At 58.5% G+C, this 23,888-nt stretch overlaps 1 protein-coding gene across 1 annotated transcript in view; it reads right to left on the bottom strand.

The window, feature by feature from the left end:
• Positions 1 to 1,771: 1,771 nt before the first annotated feature.
• The window catches only part of LASP1 (LIM and SH3 protein 1), a 62,906-nt gene continuing 40,789 nt past the window's right edge, over positions 1,772 to 23,888 (bottom strand). The window contains exons 4-7 of the mRNA XM_075911465.2: positions 15,937 to 16,044; positions 6,899 to 7,049; positions 6,516 to 6,616; positions 1,772 to 5,795 (exon numbers count right to left, since the gene is read on the bottom strand). Of these exons, the coding sequence (XP_075767580.1) occupies positions 5,622 to 5,795; positions 6,516 to 6,616; positions 6,899 to 7,049; positions 15,937 to 16,044 (534 nt within the window). The 3' untranslated portion in view covers positions 1,772 to 5,621. The remainder of the gene's footprint in view (positions 5,796 to 6,515; positions 6,617 to 6,898; positions 7,050 to 15,936; positions 16,045 to 23,888) is intronic.

Here is a 23,888-nt window from a genome sequence, read left to right as displayed (position 1 = left end):
TTCCAACAGGGCAGGGGGTAGGGAACTGTTTTTGGGTCGGGGGGGCTGCTGACCCAGAGAAAAATCAATGGGGGGGCTGCACACAAGTGAGAAGAAAAAAAATCGAAGCCCCCTCGCTGACATGGTCCCTAACTGAGAGGGAGAAAGACATGCCCCACATTCCTCTCGCACACCAGACCCTGGGGGGTGGTGGGCTAGTAGATTTTGTGCACTCTGTCTCCGTGGTAGGGCAACAGGCTTGCCAATGCTGGAACAGAACCCTGAGCCTCAGGGGCTGCATCCAGGCAAGCTAGGGGCCGCATCCAGCCTGGGTTCCCCACTCCTGCAATAGGGGATGCTTGACATGCTGGGAAGTGCGGGGGGGGGGGGGTTGTTGCTCACAGGTGGCTACATTGGAAGCGGGGAGGAGTCAAAAGGGCTCAAAGATGCAGGGGGGTGAGGACGTGTCCAAACACAGCAGGCATCGCGTTGCCATGAAAGCGAAGCAGCAAGTCCATTTGGAAGGAGTGAGCCAAGCTACCGTTAGCCCTCGTACACAGAACCGGCCTTAGGGCTCAGCATAGACCCTGAGCTTGCCCGTGGTCTTTTCTCCAGCATCCCCTGCACTGGAAGCCAAAAGCGGTACCTGGCTGAGCTCAGTCAGCGGTGCATCCTTTTCAGCCCTAGCTCTCACAGGGCTTTATAAAATAGTTCCATGAGCCCCTTTGTAGCGGTGTGGGAAATGGAGGGGGAAGTGACTCTCTCAGGCTACGTCTACACGGCCAGCGAAAACCTGCAGCAGCGCATCTCAGAGCCCGGCTCCAGTCTCACAGCCCGTCTAAAAGCAGCTGCGACAGCCATTCTGAGCCCAAACGTTTGCACAGCTCTCCTGAGCACTGTAGCACACACCCTGAGTCCATAGGCCCAGCTCAGATGCACTGCCACAGGTCAGGACTTGCAGCGGACGTGTTGCCTGTGATGCTAGAAATAGCAGTAGAAATAGACAGCCCCTGCTCAGAAGAGTTGATACTTTGTCCTGTGTGTTTATACTATGTGAGGGGAAACAAGTAGGGAGGGTAAATCATCCCATAGTTAATTCCCTGCATGGTTAACAAGGCCTGATTACTGCATGGCTGTGTCTACACTGGTGCGATCTTGCGCAAAAACTTGCTGCCTGTCTACATTGGCAGCGTGTTCTTGCACAAGTAAACTGACGTTCTAATTATTAAATCAGGGCTTCTTGCGCCAGAACTCTGACGCTCCTGCTCAGGAATAAGCCCTTTTGTGCAACTGTTCTTGCACAAGAGTCCAGTGTAGGCAGGCAACATGAATTTCTTGCGTAAGAAAGCCCGATGGTTAAAATGGCCATCAGAGCTTTCTTGCACAAGAGAGCGTCTACACTGGCATAGATGCTCTTGCACAAAAGCACATGCCAGTGTAGACGCTCTCTTGCGCAACTACTTAACGCAAGAACTCTTGCTCTAAAGAATTTTTGCGTAAGATCACGCCATGTTAAAATCTGCCTGGTAGCAGTTACAAGAGTAGTTAGGAATAGGCTAGAAGTATGCATGTTGATTTAGTTCCCACAGACTTCACTGGGTGTCCCACTGCCCCCTCGGAATCCAGTCACTGCAAAATCTGGATTACAAAAGGCAAAACAAAACACTAAACCTTTGACTCAAACTAGTTTCCTTTTTCTAACTTACTGCTGTCTCCCTTCCAGCAAAACTGGTAGCTTGTTTAAAACCAGAGGAAAATTAAAAACACAATTAAGACCAAAGCAGTCAGCAGGTAAAAATTATACTTTTATTTTAAATTTGAATAAACCAGAAAGCATTTGTTGATTTGTTCCATTTAATGGTTCAGTTAAAAAGGCCAAATAAATTTCATTTTCTGGGGGGCCCATCGGAAGAAATACAGACAAAAAATCCCCCACCAATAAAAAATGATCTAAGCCCGGCGCTGAAATGCAACTCAGAAAGCTAAGAGGTACAAGACTTGTTTAAAAACAAAACACATTAATGAAATGGTTACAATGATGCAATTTAGCTTTTATCTTTTTTTAAGATTTTACTTATTTTAAATACAGGTTTAGGTGCTTTTTCAGCTATGAAAAAAAGGCAAAAAAGTGCATAAGTCAGAGAGAAGGCAGAAATCAAGCAGTAAAATGTTTGTTTTCCATGGCAGGAGAAAAAAAAGGGGGAGGGGAAGAAAGGAGAAGGGGAGGATAAAGACAACAGTTTCAAGGTAGCATTAAAAAAGTTTTAGGCCCAAACTTAGTCACCTGTGTTTTTATTTGGTCCGTTACAAAAGGTTTATTCACATTGTTACGCCCATCCCCCTCCCCAGATGGTAACTGGCTAGAAGAACAGAGTATGAATGATCAGGAATGTGTCTCTCCCCATTCCCCCAGTCCCTCCGCCAGGTCTTGTGCTCACACACTTCAGCAGCACCAAAGATTTCAATTTCCCCAACCCTGCCACTTTTATGCTCTGCCCAAGGCTGATCACATCCCCCTTCACCCAGGCCCACCCCATCTCCCACGAGCCCTTTGCTGAACAGGAAAGGTGAAAAACCAGAAGGTTCACTATTATCCCCAAGCCCTGCTCCCAGCTGGCTCTTCCAGGGGGATGGACCGTTCCTCACCTCTCTTAGCTCAGTACATCGATCCGAGGACAGACGATCAGAGACCCTCTTACCCATAAAAGCCTCCTCGCTGTAGCGGCTACCAGAGAGAGACTTGGAAGTGACAGGTTTTAAGGGTCCCTGCTGCTACCCACCCGTTAGGCCCTAATGCTGAACCATTTCCACCTTCAGTTCAGTGTCCTTTAGGCAGCGGTTCTGCATCACCATTGTGCTTTTGAAAAGTGAAACGAGTGTGAGAAAGAGGAGGTGTGTGCAAAGCCCTCTTCCATGTTTCAGGGGTGGCTTCCCCATTTTAAGAACCTAGCTGCCGCTTTCTCCCTTCCCCGCCGAAAGGTCAGCGAGAAAGTCAAAGTGTACGGAGGGGAAGCGGGCTGAGGGGGAAACCCAGAACAGTGCAGCACCATCGAGCAGAGGTCTCCTGTGCTCTCAGAGCAGGGGGAAGACTCCTGAAACTGATGTGCTGCCCTCGAAGCCAGAGATTAAATCATCGAGCTGGGCCTAGAGCTTACAGACCACCTCACTGCATGCACCTGCCGTGCAGCCTCAGGTCACCCTCCTGGGATAATGAGAGCAGTAAAAGTACATGGAATTCCAGTTGAGAAGGAGAAAGGCACAAGGAGTGCCAACCCAGAGGGCAGCCGGGTTGATCCACTGGGAAAACGCCCCCTGGATCAAGGCAGAGAGGGTTCACAGCCAGCTCTTTTCAATACTCGGCTTCCTTAACCAAGTGTCTTCTTCCCGGCATACAGATTTCCAGTTATAGTGGCCCCAGTGCCCAAAATATGGGGGGTGGGGCAATGTGCTTTAAAGGTTTGGTCCACGATGCGATCCAATGTAGGAGCCGCCTGGAATGTCTGTCACCAGCCTGGATCCAATGAGACAATGCAGAGAAAACGGGGCCGGGTGCGTCTGTTCATTCCCTTCCTGGTCCCCTTGCCGTGGACCCGAAACAGGCCAGTTCAAAGTGGAATGGAATTGGGACTAGAACTTGCCCTGCTGCCCCTGGGAAAGGGGATGGAACTGGCTGACCGCTGGGGTGTGTGTGTGTGTTTCTGCCTTTGTTCTACTTCCCTGCCCCCATCCGGTTTTTCAGAACCGCAGTCCCAGGAGTGGCACCTGCAGAGCAAGGCATGTGCCGCCGTAAAGCAGACGCGCTGGATCTCAGCAGAGCCACCTCCTGGTCTTTGCCCAGATGAAACACAAGCCACCTCGCTCCTCCTTCCCACTCTCTCTGCCAGCCATCGCGTTTCCCCCACGCTCAGCTGAGCTGGTTCATGGCCATAGGACGAAAGCAGACCCAGACTGAGCAGGCAATGGCTCCAGCCAGCGCTGGGGGAGCAGGGGGGGCAGGCTAGAGCCTAAGACCCCCCCGGACTCTGCTCCACATGGCCATGCGGAAAGCACACTGGTCCAGCAGCGGGGAAAGGAGAACGAGCAGGATCCCTGGGGGAACGTCTACACCACAGGGCTAAAGTCGAATTAAGATGCGCAACTTCACCTCCGTCAATTGGGTAGCTGAAGTCGAAAGAGCTTAATTCCACTTTTGGCGCTGTCTACACAGCAGGAAGTCAGAGGAATACGCTCTTCTGTCGACTTCCCTCACTCCTCGTGAAACGAGGGTTACCAGGAGTGGGAGGAAGAAGTCCTCCAGCTCACCGTTATTTTGGAATGAAGGCTTGTAGTGCAGATGCGCAGTTTGTTATTTTGGAGTAACACCAGTTATTCCAAATTACGCTGCTGTGTAGACGTACCCCCAGTTCGCAGCAGCAAATTGCTTGGTAGAAACTGACTAGAAGGCACAGGAGCCCTTCCTCTCCTCGCTACTGGAATGGTATTTGGTTCTAGAAGGGTTGTGGGTATCACTTTCATTCCCAGCCCCCTGGGGGACTCCTGGATGACCATGGGGGAGGCAAGGAGGCACCATCTGCCCCGCCCCATGGCTCAGACATAAGCAGTCCCTGGGCTACTCCTCACTCCCAAGACAGCAGCAGTCACGCCCCAGAGCCTAGAACTGGCCCTGCAAGGAGTTGGCCCCATTCATGGTAGCTCCAGTGGCCTGGCCAGGCCTGGGTGATGCTGCTTTGACCCTGTTTGCAGGACCATCACCCCCTCCCCCACACTCCTGCCTCTCTCCGGCCCCAGAAATCCCAGCCCTCGGCAGGCAGTAGCACAGCCCCAGGAAGCCAATGAAAACCTGAGAAGAACAGCGCGAAATAGACACTTCAAAAGGGACTGAGCTTCGGTTCTGCAGCACTCGCATTTTGCTGAAGTTTTGACTTACTATGAAGGTTTTTAGAGGAAAAAATGGGAAGAGGGAGAGAGACGGGGATGGAAACATTAAGAGAGGCAATGAGGTGGGAGAGGCAACCGAGGATGGCCCAGTACAAGGTCCCTGCAGGCAATCCGGGTGCCAGCTAACCTCCCCCCCAGCTGGCTCCAGAGAGGGGGATCCCCACTAGCCCAAAAGACAGCGTTTCAACCCCCTCCCCTAACCGGGGACACCTAATCGTTGGTCCCTTCTTGCTTTGCTTCCAGTTGCTTGGCTTGGTCCCCAACAGAGAGGGAGGGGTTTGGTCCAATCAGGCAGGTCAGCTGAGATCCTGTCTTAGCGCAGGATCGCAGCGATTCCAGTTGCTTCCCTCATAGTCCCTGGGGATGGAGAGCCTGGTAGCTAGACTCCTGCCCCCAACCCTTCCCCAAGATGGGGGAGAAGGGGTAAGAGATTAGCGAGGAGGAAAGCTGCAAGGCTGGGGCCCGGGACAGGTCTCCCACCTAGTCCCATTAGAGCTGGAATAGCTACAAAACAAAATGAAATTGGCAAGAGAAACCAGGGCCCGGGGCAGAGTACTGACGGGCGAGGGGTGCAGCTCGGAGGGAGGAATGGCAGAACGCGGCAGAGAAGGGATGCTGGACAAGAGAGACAGGATGGGGGACCTCGTGTGAGCTGGGGGCTTCGGGTTCCACTCCACGCTCCCCCCCCCCCCCCCCGCCAATGCTTAGATGGCCTCCACATAGTTGGCAGGCAGCATGCCGGTGTCCCCAGTGCGCTCAACCGTGCCGTACATCCAGCCGTCGTCGATCTGCTGCACGTTAACGATGGTATCCCCATCCTGGAAGGAGACCTCGTCTTCATCGGCAGCATTGTAATCGTAGACTGCGCGGAACCGCTTCTGGGGGGGGGGGGCAGAGAAGTGTCAGACACATGGAGGGGGTCCAGGTCCCCTCCCACGCCCTGCTCATGGCGGCTGAGCCCACCCGAGAGTGACTGAGCTTTCCATGGGGAAAGTTTGTGATTCAGGAGAGCTGAGGGGCACGGAGCTGTGAAGGGGCCACTCCTGGGCTCTCCAGAGGGCAGGGCGCCATGGGGCTGGGCCCAGCTCACAGCCCAGCAGTGCCTGCTAATAGCTGCAGCAGGAGAACCCCGGAAGGGGGGGGGGGGCAGAAAGGGTCTGTGGACCCCTCGCCCCCATGCAAGTAGAGGAGCCGACAGCCTGCATGGATCCCTGAACAAGGTGTGTGGGGGGAGTTCTGTGCTCCGGGAAGGGGCGTGGCCTGAGCCGGAAGGGGCGTGGCCTGAGCCGGAAGGGGCGTGGCTTGAGCCGGAAGGGGCGTGGCGGGGCAGCCAGCCATGCCGCCACGAGCACGTCCCCCGCCCCACCCCTCAGAACCCAGTGCGGCGCTCCAGCTGTGATTTAAAGGGCCTAGGGCTCCAACTGCTGCCGCCCCTTTTGCTCCCTGCCCGGTCAGCAGGCCTGCATGCAAGGGGAGCTGCAGCAGCTAGGGCAGGCTGCATGACCGCAGCCAAGTGCTGACCGTGCTAGCAGCCACTCCGGAGACCCCCACCTAGCATGAGCACTGGGCAGGCTCAGCGCCACTGGGGCTATACTCACTCCTCCTCCTCCTCCTCCAGACGGGGCGTTACGCTGTGTAGAGACTGGCACTGCAGGCTCCTTGAAGCCAAAGGACTGAGATGGAGGCTGCTGCTGGTAGCCTGGGAAAGAAACACGCCTGGTTAGCTGTGTCAAGCTGACCGAGTATGGGGTTAGAGAGCCCCGGAGCAGCATCTCAGGAGAGCCGTGCCGCGGCTGAAACCAGACGTGTTGGGAAGAAGTTCTGTAAGGCGAGGCATGCCCTTCAGTAGCCCCACTGAGCCCGAGAAGCGACGCCTGGCCTCGGTGGGGCACCGGAGTCAGAAGACGGAGGGAGGAGGCACACGAGACGGACTGGGACCTGTTTAACCAGGGCTCCCTTCCCAGAGCGTGGGGCTCCTTACCAGGGCTGCTGGGCTGGGCCGGAGGCTGCTGATGCTGTTCCACGGGTCTCCTGTAGTTGGCGCCGTCCTGCGAATTCCTGCGTTCCGGTTCACCGCCCTCGCCGCTGCTCGGGCCCATCCTGCTCTTCTCAAACTCTTCATGGTACTTTATCTGCAAGAGGGAGAGGCAGAGTGAACCCCTGGCTGGGGGCTCCTAGGGCGGAGGGGAGGCTGCCCGGACCAGGCACAGCTCCAGGAGAGTATGGCCCTTGATGGACAGGTTTTAATCCATTCCGAGTCTCCTCCTCCCAAGCCAGCCGGATCACACCCATTCCTGCAGCAGAGACCACGCCAGGGACTTTACAATCCCCAGGCTTGGCCCCGGCAGGAAGCTGCTTCATTTGGAGCAAACCTCAGTGAAAGGCTCTAGGTCGGGGTGGGGAACTTCAGGCCCTGAGGCCAGATATGGCCCCTTGCTTGCCTGGATCTGGCCCTCGAGGTTCAGCTCCCTCCCCCCAACATTGGGGAACCCGCACTGGTGGAGCACACAAAATCTCCTACGCTGGGCCCTATAGGCTCCGGGAGAGGTATGTGGGGAGGATCTTTCTCCTTCTCGGTCGGGGGCCACGGCAGTGAGGGTTTTTTTGGTTGGTTTTTTGCTCCTCACCTGTGTGCGGCCCCGGACTGATTTTTCTGTGGGTCAGTGGCCCCCAGCCCAAAAAAGGTTCCGCCCACCCCTACTCTAGGTGCTGCAGCTCTCCTCTAGCATGCCCAGTCCCTAGCACGGTGCTTCATGCAGCTGGAAATGTTATCAATCCCACAGCCCTTCTCACCGGGGGCAGCTGGACTCCAGCCAGGACGGGCTATTTACCTCCCGCCCACCTAGGAGGCCACCAGGCAGTCTCTACCACGCAGCCCTCCCGAAAGGCCACAGCATTAGCGTGATGTTAGGCACTTCTCTCCCAGCCCCGGGCTGGCGTGCAGGGAATCCCCACCCACTACTGGAGAAAGGCAGCGCTGGAAAGCGACTGGCGCTGCTCACGCTGCAGGCCGGCAGGTGGCACTGCAGGCTCTTGGCAAGTCCAGAGACAGCGGGTGTCGGGGGAGCGGAGTGGGTGGCTCTAGTCCCCTCTGCCCAGCTGGAGGTTTCAAAACCACAGAAGCCCAAGCCTCTGCCCACCCTGCGCTTGGTCTGGACAGATTCGGGCAGGTGCCAGCTGCCAGTTTCCTTGCCCAGCGTCAGCTCTGAAAAGCAGCTGAAGACAGAGGTTGCAAATCCCTCCCTGGCAGCAGTTGGCAGCTTTCTGGCCAGCTCAGCACAGAGTTTGGCGGGGGAGGGTGTGAGGGATGTAAAATCCCATGTAATGAGTTAACCAATGAAAGGTGACGTTTAACCAGTTAGCCAATTAAAGGGGGGAGTGCTCCAGCCCTTCACTCCTGCCCTGGCCAGGATGTAGGGACCCCGCCATGGGCAGGGTCCCCCAGCCTGGCCAAAGCAGCCCCTGCTTGAGATGCGCAGACAGGGGCAGCTCTGGACGCCCGGAGCAGCCTGTGGGGGGCCCCATGGGTCTGGAGCAGCCCCCTGCCCATCCCACCGGTGAACTGAAACTGGTCAGCATCCCTAGCGCGAGTGAGTGAGAGAGAGAGAGAGAGAGAAATCTGCTACAGGAGAGCTGTCCTAACGGCAGCAAGGGCAAGGAGGGAGCCTCTGACGGGACATGAGGAAGCCAGGGGAGAGCAGCCAGTTTGTGAACTTGGCCCCCTCTATTCCAATCCTAGAATCCCTCCCACATTTCTGCCGATACCCCTCCCCCATGCCAACGCTCTTTGGCCTGGTATCAGAGAGCACTAGAACTGGAAGGGCCCTCGAGAAGCCATCGAGTCCAGTCCCCCACCCTCCCAGCAGGACCAAGCACCATCTAGATCATCCCTGGCAGGTGTCTGTCCAACCTGCTCTTCTATATCTCCAGGGATGGAGATTCCACAACCTCCCCAGGCTACTTATTCCAGTGTTTAACCCCCCTGACAGGCAGGAAGTTTATTTGGATCCAGCTCATTCCCACTTGGATCAAGGCAGGGTCTGGAGCCAGGCCGGCAGAGGAAGGCCAGTCAAGAACTACCTAGCACCAGCCTCTGCTTCGGCCCCTTCTCTCGATTCCCCTCCCCCTGCATCCTTGTTCCTCGCTGAGAGCAGCGGGACTCCGTCCAGCCACACAAACGGGAAGCGCATGTGTGGAGGGAGGAGACCCCCGCCGGGCTCTCTGCGCGGCTGCTGTTGACAGCCCTACACCATGGCAACGAGCTACAAGCCTGCAATGTCCCCTGGAAAAGAGGCCTCATATCGTCCCGGTCTGCCCGCGGCTGCTGAGGACCAAGCTAGCTGGCCCTGCTTCAGCCGTGTTCCTCCTGTGAGGACACAGGTGCAGAGAACGCAGACAGCCCCGTCTCCAGTTTGCTCCACAGGCGGGAAAGAGTCACACGGTTACCAAGGCCCTGGGCCGCTCCTGCCGTGTTTCCGCCAATGCTCTCAGCTCAGCAGCCTCCCACCAGGCCGCAAATAAACGGGCTGCAGGCCACGCGCTGAGTAGCCCTGATCTCGACAGTGCTCGGCCCTGCCGTGAGGGCAGAGGACGGGACTCGATGACCTCTCGAGGCCCCTTCCAGTTCTAGGGTTCTAGGATTCCATGACCCCTGCTAGCAGCAGCTGCTTTTAACAGCTGGTGCGAGAATGGATCTGAGGGCTGGGCCACCCCCATCTTCAGGCTGCTCTGGGAGAATCCCCTGCTCCTGGCTTTGGCCTCCGGAGCAGCTCAGCCTCAGATCCCTGGAGCTGGGAATGCTCCCAAGCACCAATTAGGGCTCTGGAGCTTGGCAGCCAGCGGGGAGACTGCTGTCCAGGAAGTCGCAGGGCAATTACTCAATTCAAATGCCTGAGTATTTGTAACAAAAAGAGAGACAAACAGAGGGGGTGGGAGGGGAATCCCAGCAGAGGATCTAAACAGAGGGCTACAGATTAGAGTCATCTCACCACACCTCCTCAGTTAGATTCCCCCCCCACACACGCCCCAGTAACCCTTGGAACGCTGGCTCTCAGCCAGCCAAAAGGAGATTATCTAGCCAGCCTGGAGATGCTCTGCCGGAAAGAGCAGAGGAGACCCCATGATGTTAACTGTGACAAGAGCCCCCAACCCACCCAGACTAGAGACGTAAAAGCCACCTGGAATGGTTAACCGCTTGGCTGTGGGAGCTGCTCCGGGCCCACCACAGCCCTGCCAGTTGGGCTGCCTTGGGAGGAGGCGGCTCCGGTTAACCGGTTAGCTGTAAGTATGCCACTATGGCACATGCTTACCAGTTAACCTCTTACCCGGTTAACCTTTACCATCCTTAACTAGACAGCACATGGAGGGCAGAGCCAGGGAGGCGGCCAGATGGTAGGCGGCAGAGAGGCAGGGCTGGACTGAGAACATGGAAATCCTGACCCAAGTCAGATGCTTCAACAGGGCATCTCACACTGCCCTTCCCATCAGAGGGAGCTTGGCACGACTTGTGTTCCCAGCTCTTACCCACACCAACACCAGAGGCTGGGGGCAAATCTCACCAGCCCCATTCAACTCCCTCCCCAAGCACTGAGCACCTGGCATAGTGGGCGCTAGGGCTTATAAGCAAGGACAGATGCTGGCCCAAGAGCCAGCGAGACAGAATTTGTGCTTCCCGTGCACCGACATCCTGAGCTGCAAAGCCCCCCTCGCTAGTCCAGCCCTGCGCCTTTCCTGCTTATTTGTGGGCTGCTCGGCGCTTGAGCCAAGTGCACCAAACCCACCTCCCATGGGGGCCGAAGCAGATGTGAAACCAAGATTCTGTGAAGTGAAAGTGAAGCCCGTTAATGCACGTGTCAGAGACCCCGCCCTTCCCAAACCGGTTACTGCAGAGACCCCCCTCCCAAGCCAGATGCCGCATGCTCTGCCGAAAAGCACCAGAGGCAGCCCTGGGGGAGTGGAGGAACAGGCTGGCAGGGACGAGGCCAGTAGCTGTTCTCCCCTCACTGAGCAAGTTCCACAATGGCAAATCCTCAACAGAGCCCTGAACTGTTAACAGGGCCAGCGAGATTGCTGGGAAGGAACCAACCAGAGGGGACTGATGCATCTTCTAGAGGCGAGCGCTAGCCCCCCTGCCCATTAAAGCAAGGCCGGCATGTTCCTCCCTTCTGCTCAGCTTCCTGGGCCTTCACGGAAAACAAGAGATATTCCCACAGCAGAGAGTCCGTGAGACCCCAGGAGTCCAACTCCCAGCCAGGCCGGGACCCAGCCACCCCAGATGGAGCCGTTGGCTGCACTCAGCGGTAGAGTCCTGTCTACCATAACCGTGATGCAGGAGAGCGTCCGCATTTTAAAGCCGCAGTCTCACTCGGCTATTCTTTCTGGAGCCTTGTCTACGCTGGCATGTTCTGTCACCCAAACCTGCCTTTTGGCAACAAAACAGCTAGAGTGTTTTTGCTGCCCTGTGACTTTGGTCGGGAAAAACAACCAGTTTTGGCAACAACAAACTTCCAGCCCTGCAAGAGACTTTTGTCTTTTCCCCTCCCTTTGTTCTTGACAAAGAGCCAGTGTGGACTCTGCTGCTTGTTTTGAGGAGAGAACTGACTTCCGCCAGTATCCCACAATGCTGCCCTGATGGCTGTGCTCAGTATTTCAGGATCTCTGCTGCCCTGCAGGCATGGACCCCTCCCCTTTCCAAGCTCCGGGAAGTGTCTGACAGCGGAGTGAGCTGCTCCCTCTGGGGAACAAACAAAGAGCAAATCACTGGGATGCTCCTGTTCTGCCCTGTTAGGAACCCAGCGGCGGGCAGGCTGCTGCTGCAGGGGGAGGGCTGGAGAGGCTGCTGTGCTGCTTTGACATTCCCCAGCATGGAGAGCTCAGAGCTACAAGGGAATCCCAAGAAGCGCAGCACTGCCCTGTGGGATGCTCCACCACAATGCTTTGCTCTGTCTGTCGACAGGGGAGCCAGCCATGTGGCCATGAAATGTCGACAACAGGAGGCAGAAAAACCGGTTTGACTGGTTTTCGCTGTTGCCTGTTGACAGCACTTTGATCACCAAACCCTCCCGGTGTGGACACAGCCGGGGACAACAGCTCTTCCAAGTCACTGATGGATCTGAACAGGTTGTAGCAACAATGGAGGTAGGGGGGAAACACCCTACTGCAAAGAGGGGCTCCCGGGCCACCTCTCAGCTGTGTGTCCCAGGCCCTCTCTACACGGAGCTGCCCCGGCTAACGGGGCCGGGGGGCGTTCAGGTCCTTGGCAGACCTACCCTCAACATCTTTGCAAACTGGCAGAGCGAGCTCACGGATGTGGGTGGGGGTCAACTGACCACACAGACCAGAAATAGTCCCTCCGCCCCCACAAGCTCCGAGAAGGTGTTTAATGCTCAACATTCGGCAGCAGAAAAGGGCTCCCGCCGCCGACGCTCTTGCAAAGGGGACGTAAAGCGGTACAGGGGCACTCTGGGAAGTCTTACCCAACATGCTCTGGGGCTAGTGGTCAGCTGACTCCCCGGCTACCTGTCCACCTTGTAGCCTGCCAGGCTACAGCAGCGCTGCCCAATGCCAATTAAAGAGTTTGGTCTTGGAGTCAGAAGGGTCCTAATCACAGAAGTGAAGCCACCAATGACCTGCAGGCTGCACACAACAGTCCCTCCCAGCCATCGCTCTGGGCAATCGGTTCCTGCTTCCCTCTTGCTCAACGGGCAGGCCAGGAGGGCGAAGGGTTAACAGACAGCCTGGGCAGGAGAGTGCAAATTAATAGCTACTCCAGTTAATGAATACCCAGCCAATGAGAAGACACCTGCAACCCATTTGTTGGCTGGTTAAACAGTTATTTACAGCAGGGCACTAAGTGCCCGGCAGGAGAGAAAACCTGGCCCAGAGTTCAGCTGCTGGGAGGGAAACTCCCCAAGCAAAATCTGCTCTGTGAGGCAGGGAAAAACTGCAGCCCACTTCTCCTTCCTGGAGGTGGAACTTGTAACCGGCGGCCACCATGGCCGGTCGAGTGGTCAGAGAATCAGGACTCTGGGTCTCTCCCTGCTCATTCAGGCCGTCTGCCTGCCCCAGAGGGTGTCTGGAGCAGCCGGTGTTTGCTGGATTGTAAGTCTCTGCAGAGAGGCACAGGAGAAAGGCCAGGCTGGAGAGAGACAGAGAGCTGAGACGCTGAAGGGTGGGGGAGGGCAAAGAACGGCATTCGTCAGGGGCATCCCTCCTCCCCCCGCAAAATTAAGAGAAATAAAATTCAACACGCCGGGCCCCTCACAGCCCAGGGACCCCCTCAGCTAAGCCCAGCCTGCTTGCCCCCAGGCTCTTCATTGGGGGGGGAGGGGCTGAATCTTTATTTAATAACGAAGCTTATCAGAGGCATGGGGCTGCACAAGGGGGACACCTCCCAGGCCTGGGGTGGGGAGGGTGGAGGAGGGCCATGTGTGTGAGGGAAGCAAAAGTGAACGGCCTGGTGCTGCCTTCCTGAAATCCCCAGCAAACCGCACTCCGTGTCAGGAGCCGGACTGAGCCCCCCGGGCAGAGATGAGCTGCCGTAGACTCCCTTGGTGCCGCCATGCGGCTCTGGCCCCTGGCTGTATTGACTGGAACCTGTTGCCCTCCCTCAGGTCCTGCCCCGAACAAAGCGATGGCTCCTCTTCTGTGGTAGACACAGCGCCCCACACCACCCCAGCCCCAGCTGCTTCCACAAGGCACAGCCCCCGCCCATGCACCGCTGCAGTCAGCTGGCTGACGGAAACACACGTGCGTGGTATGGGGGCCCTGCTAGCCAGGCCTCTGGAGAACAGCCACGCATCAGAGTGCCCCAACCACGTGTAGGGGAGAGGCCCAAGGCTCCATGAGTATTCGGTGGCAGGGCTTTGGGGGTCTCTTTTTGCCAGCCAAGTCAGCACAGAGGGCACCAGAGAGCCCCCACTGCCTAAAGAAAGGGCCGGGACCCCATGGAAGCAGGTTGTCAAGCGGAAAGCTGGTGAGATCATGTGCGGAGCTGCAGCCTTGCGGGTTGGCTTGACAGGCAGCCGTTGCTGGCTCCTGCCCTCGTCCGCACCATGTTTTGCATCAGCCGCAGAGTCCGATAAGTTAAATACACACAGGGCAGCAGCTAAAGGTTAGTTTTCTCAGTATCTCGCCCCTGCAAAGGCTTGAGAAGCAGGTGCTGGAGACCCAGCACTCCCTGCCCCAAGCAGGTGCCGCACCAAACCACGTGCACTGGGGTGTGGGGTGTGTGCGCCGAGCTGGCCCTAGGGACAGTAACCCACTGCGACTGGAGGCCATGAGCCAGGCTCGGGAACTAACCGGTGCACAGAGACCCAACCCAGCCCCTTTCAAGGGGGCTGAATGGCCGGGTTCCGTGGGTCCCCGAAGTGTGAGCTTAGCTTTTGGCTCAAACATGAGCCTTATGTTTGGATGAGGAGAGGGGGAGGAGAAGAACAATTAAGGCAGGGGTGGGGAACCTAAGGCCCGGATGCGGCCCCGGCTCATCAGGATCAAGCCCCCGAGGCTCAGGGCCCTCCCAGCACTGGGGAGCCCGCACTGGTGCAGGGCTGGAGCACATATATCTACTAGGCTGGGCTCTGGTGTGCAAGGGGAATGTCTCTCTCCTTCTCAGTCAGGGGCCACGTCAGTCGGGGCTCACGTCACGCCACGCCACTCGTGGTCACATTTTTCTGTGGGTCAGCAGCCCCCAACCCAAAAAAGGGCTCCCCAGCCCTGACTGAAGGGCTAGTTAGCGAATCAGTGAGCAATGGCCCAGGGCTGGCCGGGGTTTGTACTCCTGGCAGTCGCCGGCTGGATGGGGCAACCACAGGGCTCGCTAGAGCACCCCACTTGCCATCCAGCTGCCTTGCTGGGGGCAGTTGCTTTCACTGGAGGGCAGCTCAGAGGTGCTAGGGGCGAGGCACTCGGCGCTGGGCCCCGTTTGCCATCATGTGATGAGGCTACGGACTGAAGCCCCTTTAAGACATAGCCGGGGCCCGAGGCTGCACTCTGCGAGGCCCTAGAGAAGGTCCCTTTGGAGGGCTGTGTCCAGCACGGGCCAGCTGGCAGCCTTGCCCTTGGTCCTCGACAGTGCCAGGTAGGAAACTGAGCTGCGGCCCATCCTGCTGGCGAGCAGCAGGTGCCAGGCTGAGCTTGGCTACGGCCTCTCTTCAGCCCAGGCCAGGTCGAACAGCTGCAGCGAGGTTCTGCAGCAGCCCAGCTGCTGGAGCCAGCTTTGGACAACTGGAGGCAGGGTCCAGTCAGGGGAAGCTGGTGGAGGACACCACGCAGCTGTCTGAGCCAGAGGCAGCAGGGGGAAGAGATGCACTGGGCTGAGCGCTCCCGAGAAAGCATCCAGGCTGAAGAAGTTACGCGTGTGTCATTTTGCCTGCCAGTATTCCCACCCTGAGATGCGACTGGGCACTCAGACAGCTCTCCTACAGCCTGGGGAGTCAGCAGCTGATGTTAGGGCGTGGGCAGAGTTGAGACCCACCGGGCCAAGAGCAGCATTCCCTCTAATTGTTTTTTGCATGTGCGGAATAAATTTTGCTAGGTGCACCAAGGCATGTGACAATGTGCACCACCAATATAAACACGTGCTGCCAATTGGGAGCTCTATGGGCGCTCTGCTATCCACTGGGCGGAACCTGACTCTCCTGGGTGGCCACCCAAGTGCACAGCTTACAGAGAATGCTGGTTGACAGCTCCCCCACCCTATCTGTGGCATAGTCAAGACTCGCCCAGTCCTGCCAGCTATCGCCGCAGCTCCCGTCACGAGGCCTCTGCAGGGAACATACAGGCTTCGCATTCCAGTTGCACTAGCTTACAGAACGGGCGTGCATGAGCAGGAGAGCGGCACCCTCAACTATCCTCGAAAGAGCCAAAAGTGGGAGCAATCTCAAAGCAGGTTTTCCCAGCCGCAGCATTTGCAGGGCTGCTCCTCGGTCCCCCGTTCCCCGCCCCCCCCCCCCGTTCTTAAGGGGAGTCCCCAGCAGAGAGCCCCGGGCAGGGCGGGCGCACGGTTCAAAAGCTACGTACGTTGCTGATCTGGTCCTGAGTCTTCTTGATTCTCTGCAGCTCGGGGGTGTCGGCCACCACGCTGAAGCCCTTCCCTTTGTTCTTCTCAAACTCCTCCTTGTAGCGAATCTGGGCACGGGACAGAGAAAGGAAACATGCTGCTGTAGGCACCGGGAGAATCCTGCCGAGCCGCGGGGGGCAAGGCACCGTCTCTAGGGGCACGTCTCCGCTGCATGCTCACTTCGGAATAGCGCATCTATACGGCAGGGGAGCCTCCAAATCACTCCGGGGCAGGCTCCCCTCATGTAGATGCACGACCTCCATGTAGAGCCCCAGGAGGCACTGGGGAGGAATAACGCAGAGTGGCCCTGGGCGGCAGGAGCGTCTACACACGCCTTACTGCGAAACAGCTATTTCGGAAGAGGCGTTATTCCTTGTGGAAGGAGGTTTACAGATTTCGGAAGAAGCCGTCCGTCATTTCGAGACTGTTTCGAAATAACGGAATGGCTGTGTAGCCGCTCGCTTTGTTATCTCGAAATGACAGTGCAGCGTAGATGCACCCTACGTGGCACCCGCCCCCTTCTTTCAGCTTTTCATGTGGCCCCCAAGGCAGCCTTTTCCCAGCCAACATGGCAGAGTGGGCTATTGCCCGACAGACACACCAGCCCTCCAGCAACAAACTAGAGAATCGGCCACCTCTGGGGTGGAACACGGTTAGGACGATCCTCACCAGGTCACACGGCAGGGGGAATTGTGGGAAGCAGACCACAGTGGCCTCGATTTGTATTGGGCTAGTACATGGGGATCAACAGATCTGTTCCTGGGGGGCGGGGAGGGGGAGTCCGTCGTGTTTTAATTTTTCAAAGGCTCTGAGTCAGAGGGACCTGCCTCATCTCTCCTCGGGGAGGCATCCGTTTCAGCAGCACACAACTGCGTTTTACACCCAGACCTATCGCCTTGAGCTAATGCCACCCACAGGGCTTGTGGGGAACCCCTGCTTCCCCCCCACTACAGTTTCACCATTCCCCAGAAAGTCAGCCAGAGCGACAGTGGCTTGTACAGAGGCTGAGACGCATTGCCTGACTTCACCCCTCCGGCGAGGAAGGGACGGCTGGGGCCAGCCGCGCTGGTTCTGCTTGCAGCTCACAGCGGAGGCGCCCGGCACGAGGAGGCAGGCTCAGCTGCCGGCCACTTGGCTAGCCGGCCACCACTGTCTACACACCCGTCAGCAATAGACCAGATCTCGCGGAGCAGTAGCAGGCCAAGCAGCACTTCCCAGCCTCCGTGTGGGAGGCGGCTGCCTGCCTCCGGGCCTTCCCTAGCCCCCTCGCTCAGCGGCCACGGTGTCCCACAGGACGGGTGGGTGACTGGAGAGCTCCAGGCTAGGGAGAGAGTCACTGTGACCCCAGGCAAACAAGCCCAGATAAGCCCCCGAGCACGGCCATTGCTCAGTATAGCTCTGCAGGCAAGGCCTGGGATTCTCAGCCTCAGAGACTCCTCTCTTCGCAGGACGGCCCTGCTTTACCTGTGGAATATTCAGTTTCTGGGGGCACCGCTGCGAGGGTCAAATCCAGGCAGATTGCTTAGAACAGGGGCTCCCACCTTTTTTACACCGCAGACCGGCAAAGCCATTCACACACTTTTGGCAGACTGGTAACAGTTACATTTTCGCATATTCGTTATGTAAATAATAAATATGCAAATAATGTTACCAGTCCACCAAAAGACGTCCCCCAACGCAGCCCTCCTAGCCGCCGCAAACGGCCGGCTTCAGCTCTGGCAGCCCGGCACCGTCCGCAGAGCAGGGGTTGGGAACCGCGGGCTTAGAACCAGGGCTACCGACAGCCCAAGACTGGCAGGCACCAAACCAGCCCCAACGTCACGGCCCCGCAGAGATTTCTTTGAATGAGCTGCCCAGAAGCCTCCGCAAAGCTCACACGTTCTGCCCTCTCCCCTTGGGATCCCACTAAGCAAGTAAGCCCAGGCCTGGAGCATTCACTGGTCACCGCACACCAGCCCTGGGAAGGCAGGCCAGTAACTTGACTCAGCTCTGAGCCCATTGTCCCCCGAGGGACGGGCACCCTGGGCCACGGCCCCCTCTCGACCGGGCTCCTCCACAGTCCCCGCCTGGCCCCACGTGAAGCTGGGGCACTCTGGGGCAGAGCGCTCCGGAGCCCTGCTGCTGGCGGCAAAGGGAGGAACCGGAGCAGGAGTCTCTACCCAGAGAGGGGGCCGGGCGGGCAGGAGAGCAGGAAAGGGCAGGGCAGGGGAGCATGTGGACACCTCACTCCTGCCCACGGACTCCTCTCCTCAGCTACCTCAGAGCCGGAAGAGAAACGCTGCTCTAAGCAGCTGCCAGACTCGCTGGTGTCTGGCCAGTTCCATCCGTTTCCTGTAACCCTGCCCCTCCTGCAGCCTAACCGGAGCACTGCAGAGGCCGAATCCCAGCTGGCCAGGGAAGGGTCCCAGGGAGCAAGCCCCAACCCCTGCCTGGACCAGGCCTTCAGAGAGTTGTCCACGCACGCGGCACGGACTACCTGGGCGAAGACCCTTCCGCGGGCCAGCCACACGAGCGGGGGCGGTAGGAGAACAGGTCCCTGGCTTCTCTCACCCGTGGCCCAGGCAGATTGCAGGCCTTGTTTCCTCGGCCTGGTCCGCTGCACACCACGCAGAGGGAAAGCCTGGGGACCTCCCTCTTCCCTCCTCACCACCCCTCGTTCAGCCTAAACCCAGACTCTTTCAAGCGGTCTGGAGAGAACAGATCCCACATTCCGCAAAGCAGCGGGGCCAGACGGCTCCTACGCCTCTGGAAACTGAAGCACGGGAAGCAACTTGCTCTGCCGGGGCCAGTTTCCCTGGGCCTGGGCCTGGGCTGGAATGAAACGCTCTGGGGAGGGCAGCGAGCGCCTTTTAAAGTGCAGCGTGGCCAGGCAATGGATGATCTAACACGCCCAGCCGGCCAAGCCCCAGGCTCCCTCTCAACCAGCCTCGCCCGTCTACAAGAGACTTTCTGCAGGGCTCAGTGGACACCTGCTAACCAGCAGTAGCCCAGCAGCCCAGCTGGAAAGCCCCCCAGGGCCTCCAGTCAAAGGCCAGGAACCCACGGCACTCCATGCTGTATACACCAAAGCGCAGCACAGTGCAGCGGTGCACGACACAGCCGCTTCGCGTGCAAGAGAAGCGGAGGCTAAGGAGGCTGCTGTGGGGAGGGTTTCTCAGGCTCCTCCCAAGCAGGAGGGAGGAGAAAGCACAAAGGCGTTGGTTTGAAAGTCAAACAAGCAGGTCTAGGAAGCCGGCTTCATTGGCCACTGGCTTACATCAGACTTGGCGTTTTCTAGATTCCGAGGCCAGGCCTGGTACTGACGGCCTCTCCTGAGGAGTCCAACCGGGCGGCCCCAGGACCTGCCCGAACCGGCACTGAAAGAGGCAACAGCTCCAAGGGCCGGGAGCGACCAGCAGTTTAATTTGACAAAGCAGCGTGTGCGAGACTCTGGGCGTGGCCTGCCTTTGCGCACGTGCCTTGAAGTCGGAGGCCAAGCCGGAAGCTGCTCCCAATCCACACGTTTTGCATTGCGTTCCAGGTCTGGTTTCACCCGCCCTCCTCCCCCCATGGAGCACTTGCTCCACACACCAGCCCCCCCCCCCCAGAGGCTTCCATTCTGCTTTCAGGGAGCAGAACCCCGTCTTGCAGTGGGCCACAGGCTTGGGGGGTCCCTCCTTCCCAGCACCCCCCCCCAGCCTGCCCCTGCATCCTACACCCCCTCCCACACCTCACAGCACCACTCCCTCCTGCACCTATCTTGTCACAACCGGTGATTGGCTGGTGGTCTGCGGAAAGGTCTGCGCTGAGTGGAAGGGGGCCATGGCCAAAAAGTTTGAGAACTGCTGCATTATATACAGGGTCGGGGGTCACTGACCCACAGAAAAAACCCCAAACCCGCATGGACGTGACCCGCGACTGAGAAGGAGAAAGCCCCTCCCCCTATTCCCCTCGCACACCAGAGCCTTGGGGGGCCCAGGCTGGTAGATTTTGTGTGCTCCCGCCCCAATGCTGAGGGGGGGTCCCAAGCTTTGGGGGCCGCATCCAGGCCTTCCGTTCCCCACCCCAGGTTTACAGTTTGGTTCAGTGGTTCTCAGCACCCCCCTGCACTAGAAAAATTGTTCCGGCCCCACCCGCTCACACTGCGAACTCAGGAGCACCGGCTCACAGGGCAGGAGCGCGCAGCCACATGACTCCGAGTGAGCCACGGGCCGTGGGGCGCCGACGATGCCCTGCAGTGCCGGAGAAGGGGCGTGGGGCTCTCTCAGGACTTCGCAGAACAGGGGAGTCCGGCCCTGACGCCCCATGGTCCCGGCACAATCAACCTTCCAGGACCTGGGAGATTCCCATGCTCGGGGCGAGCGCCGGGAGGGGTGGAGAGAGGAGACCCGGGCATGGCGGAGCCAGCTAGGATACAGACACCAGGCCTGGCACGGCCTTACGTTACCCAAGCCGGAGGGGGACGAGAGCGGGAGTGTATTCCATGCACAGCCACGGGGAAGGGGGTGCAGCAGCAAGGGGGAACAGGGAAGGGGCGCCCCATTGAGCCATTAACAATTTGGCAGGGGTCCTGGGGGGCCGTGCCCCTGCCGGGGGCTCCCACGAGTGGCCCCGGCAGCCAAGCTGCGGCGAGCCTCGGGCCGGGTGTCGGAAAAGCAGCTTCTGCGGAGGCCGCACAGAGGGTTAAGCAAGGCGCAGAGAGGAAGTGCTCACACAAGGCAGCCTTTCAGCTCTTTCTGCCCTTATATGGGCACTCGGCGGGAGCCGGCTGCTGCCTGCGGAAGGCCAGACGGAGTCAGGCGGCAGACCGCTTTCCCATGCACTACACTGCACCGGGCGTGCGTGGGGAAGGGCAGCTTGCACCCTGGGGGCAAGCCCAGGCCCTCTGACCCACAGGCCGGCTCCACTCCTCCCCGCAGCAGGAATGCCCTTCAGTCCCCTGCCTGTAGAGCAAGGGCAGGGAGAAGGAACCACCCTCCCCCCCTCCCAGATCCTCACTGCCGTGCCCCTGACAGACAGAAACTCCCCACATTCCCCTCGCACCCCAGAGCCTAGGGGGGACCAGGCTAGTAGACTGTGTGTGCCAGCCCCATGGTGGGGCAGCAGGGAGCTGCAGCCCAGCGCAGGCTCCCCAACCTCAGGGGCTGGGCCCTGGCAAGCCGGGGGCTGCATCTGGCCCCTGGGTCATAGGTTCCCCACCCCTGCTTTAGAGACAGTGCCCAGGAAAGCACCACCATGGAGAAGAGCTAAGGAAAGCCCTCAGCCTGGGATTTCCAGCTTGCCTAGAAACTGGCTAACTTCCCAGGGCCCTGGGCTCTGTGTGTGTGTGCGCGCGTGTGCGCACGCTTGGCTCCGCCCCAAAAGGGGCAGGGCCTCAGGAAGAAGGGGCGGAGCTAGGGATAGCCAGGCTTCGGTGCCACCTGGACAGTGCCACGCCCGGATTAGCACCATGCCAGACTTCGGTGGCCATTTAAAGGGCCTGGAGCCCCCCGTCCCTTTTAAATTGCCAGAACCCGAGGCAACAGCTCCCTGCGCCCCGTCAGCAGCGCTGGCCTGAGGTCTCCACACCCCCCCCGCAAGGTGCGTATTGTTTGCATAGTTAATGCAGATGCAGGAACAGAGGGGGAGTGACTGCCACGCCCACCCCAGAAGTTAGTGACAATGCCAGACACAGAACCAGGAGATCTGACCCTCAGCCACCCCCCAGGCTCTCAAACGGTGGGTCGCGGGGCTCCCAGCTGCATTCAGGTGCTCTGCACCCGGGCGGGACAGGCTGCCCAACTAAGGAGTGGCTGGCAGGCTTGTCTTCACTAACTGGGTGGCTGGACCCTGGGCCGTCACCTGTATGGGGAGGTGGTGGCTTAGGAGGGAAGACGGGGGGAGGTGAGGAGGCAGTGGGGTGGGATTTGGGACACGCAGGGCTGCGGTGGCCAGAGAAAAAGGCGAGCGCTGCCTACAGCCGCAGCGCTGGCTCTGGGGGAAGACCACCTCCTTCCCGGCCTCAGCTCTGTAGCAGGGGAGAGAGCCCTACTGATGTGAAAACACGACCTGTGCCCTTTTACTCGCACGGTTTCTTTTCTCGAGCCCTGTTAGCGAACGGCGCAACTACCCTTCGGAGAGACTGGCAGGCGGGCCGGCAAGACCCGCAGCCACTTTCCCCTGGGCCGTGGAAAAGCTGGAGACCCACCGGCCGAGACAATGCTCCGCCCTGGGAGAGAGGCTGCCTCCCTGTTGGATCTTGATCTCCCCTCCACCAAGTCTCCTGACCATTTGCGAGTCAAGCCCTGGCTCTCTGTGCAGCTGGCCGGGTCTCCCTGCTGCCCTCCAGCAGCTGGAGGCGAGTGGCAAGCGGGATGTAGCATCCCATCCAGTTCGAATCTCCCCCACCCCACACACCATTCACAGGGAAACCAGTTCATTCAGGAGAGAAGACTCCCACGTTCTTGAAGCAGGCGGCAGATCTGCAAACTGCCATAAGGAGGGATTTTTATTTTTTTGTAAGTTAGCAAGGACTGACAATTTCAGCGGTTACACACGGGTGGGGATGGGGGAGCTCGTGGGAACAAGAAGCCGGCTTGTGAGTGTAACCGTGAAGGTTCACCAATAGGCCCAGGCTCAGCTGTTCACCGTTTAACCCTAATCACATCCCCGGCCATAACACGGTACCCATGTACCCCACCAACTGCCTAAAGGCGGACACAGAGGAAAGGCCCCTTTGCTTTACCCCACCCCAGCAGTGAGCCCTCACGTCCAGCAACGAGCTGGTGTCTGAACGTCTCTGAGCTGAACGGACTCTCAACGAGACCGAAGCTCGTCTCAGAAAGGGGCACATGGAGCAAGGTCAATGCCACTCCGGGACAGGAACGGCAGCATCCAAACAGGAAAGGCGGCATCCAACTATTTCCCCCAAGGTACCAATTTTGAGTGTGTGGGAGGGAAGCCACGGGCTGGACACCCTGTGATTTTTCTGGCCCGGGTGGGCAGCAGGCCGGGCGCAGAGGCGTGAAAGTTGTCACTCTGCGGGCCTCGTTTAGCTGCAGGAGCGATAATCATGGGCTTCCGAGAGCGACCCGCCCAAGAGGCGCCTTCTAGGCCAACATAAATAGAAACCCAGAGCCGGGAGGGAGATTGTAGCAACTGGTAACAGCAGGGTGCACAGCTCGGTCGCAGCTCCCCTGGCCACAGGAAAGTTCCCACTGGGACTAGCCGGGGTTTCTACTCAGAGTGCTGGTTTGGGGGACTAGAAACCGGCCATCCACCTCCAGACATGGGAAGTCACTCCTGTTAGCACTACCATGCACTACTGCAGCATGAGAACCGATGGGCCGGAGGCCACCCCCACCCCCCCCAAAACAACACCCGGGTACAGGAAGTTAGAGCCAGAATTAGAACCTGGCAATTAGCACTTCCCCGCTACACACCTCCAGTTTGAAAACCCACAGCAGAGAGACGGTGCTTCCCAGTCTCTGCCAGCGGCGCTCCGCCACGCCCTCTAGGAGCCGGGAGAGGGAGCTGAAAAAAGCTGCAGGTGCCGAGTGGCCAGCTTGGGCTGGGACCTTTTTTAAAAGTGATGTTTTTGCCCTAGCAAACCTCCTCGCGTCACCACCGCCCTACGAGCGCCCTTACGCCAGCTGGAGCCAGGTTTTGCCCAGTGTCGGCCTCCCAGATTTTGCCCCACCGGACGCCAGGCACCAGGTTCTAGGCGGTGCAAGGTTTGCTCAGCGCTGGGCAGATCTGGCAGCTCTCAGACTTGGAGGCCACGGTCAGTGTAGATAAAGGGAGCTGCACTAACTAGAGAGCTCTGATTTGGTGCTTGGAAAAGAGGAGACTCCCTTTGTAAGCAGAACACAGGCAGAGGGAAGATGCGAGGAATTAGGATCTTATCTTACGCATGTTTGAGATTTATCCTCCCTGCAGGGCAGGGGCATTTCAC

This window comes from Pelodiscus sinensis, chromosome 29 (genome assembly GCF_052426305.1).
Source record: "Pelodiscus sinensis isolate ZL-2025 chromosome 29, ASM5242630v1, whole genome shotgun sequence".
Lineage (NCBI taxonomy): Eukaryota > Metazoa > Chordata > Testudines > Trionychidae > Pelodiscus > Pelodiscus sinensis.
The sequence above is the reverse complement of the archived record's forward strand: the minus strand, read 5'-3'. Positions and strand labels throughout refer to the sequence as shown.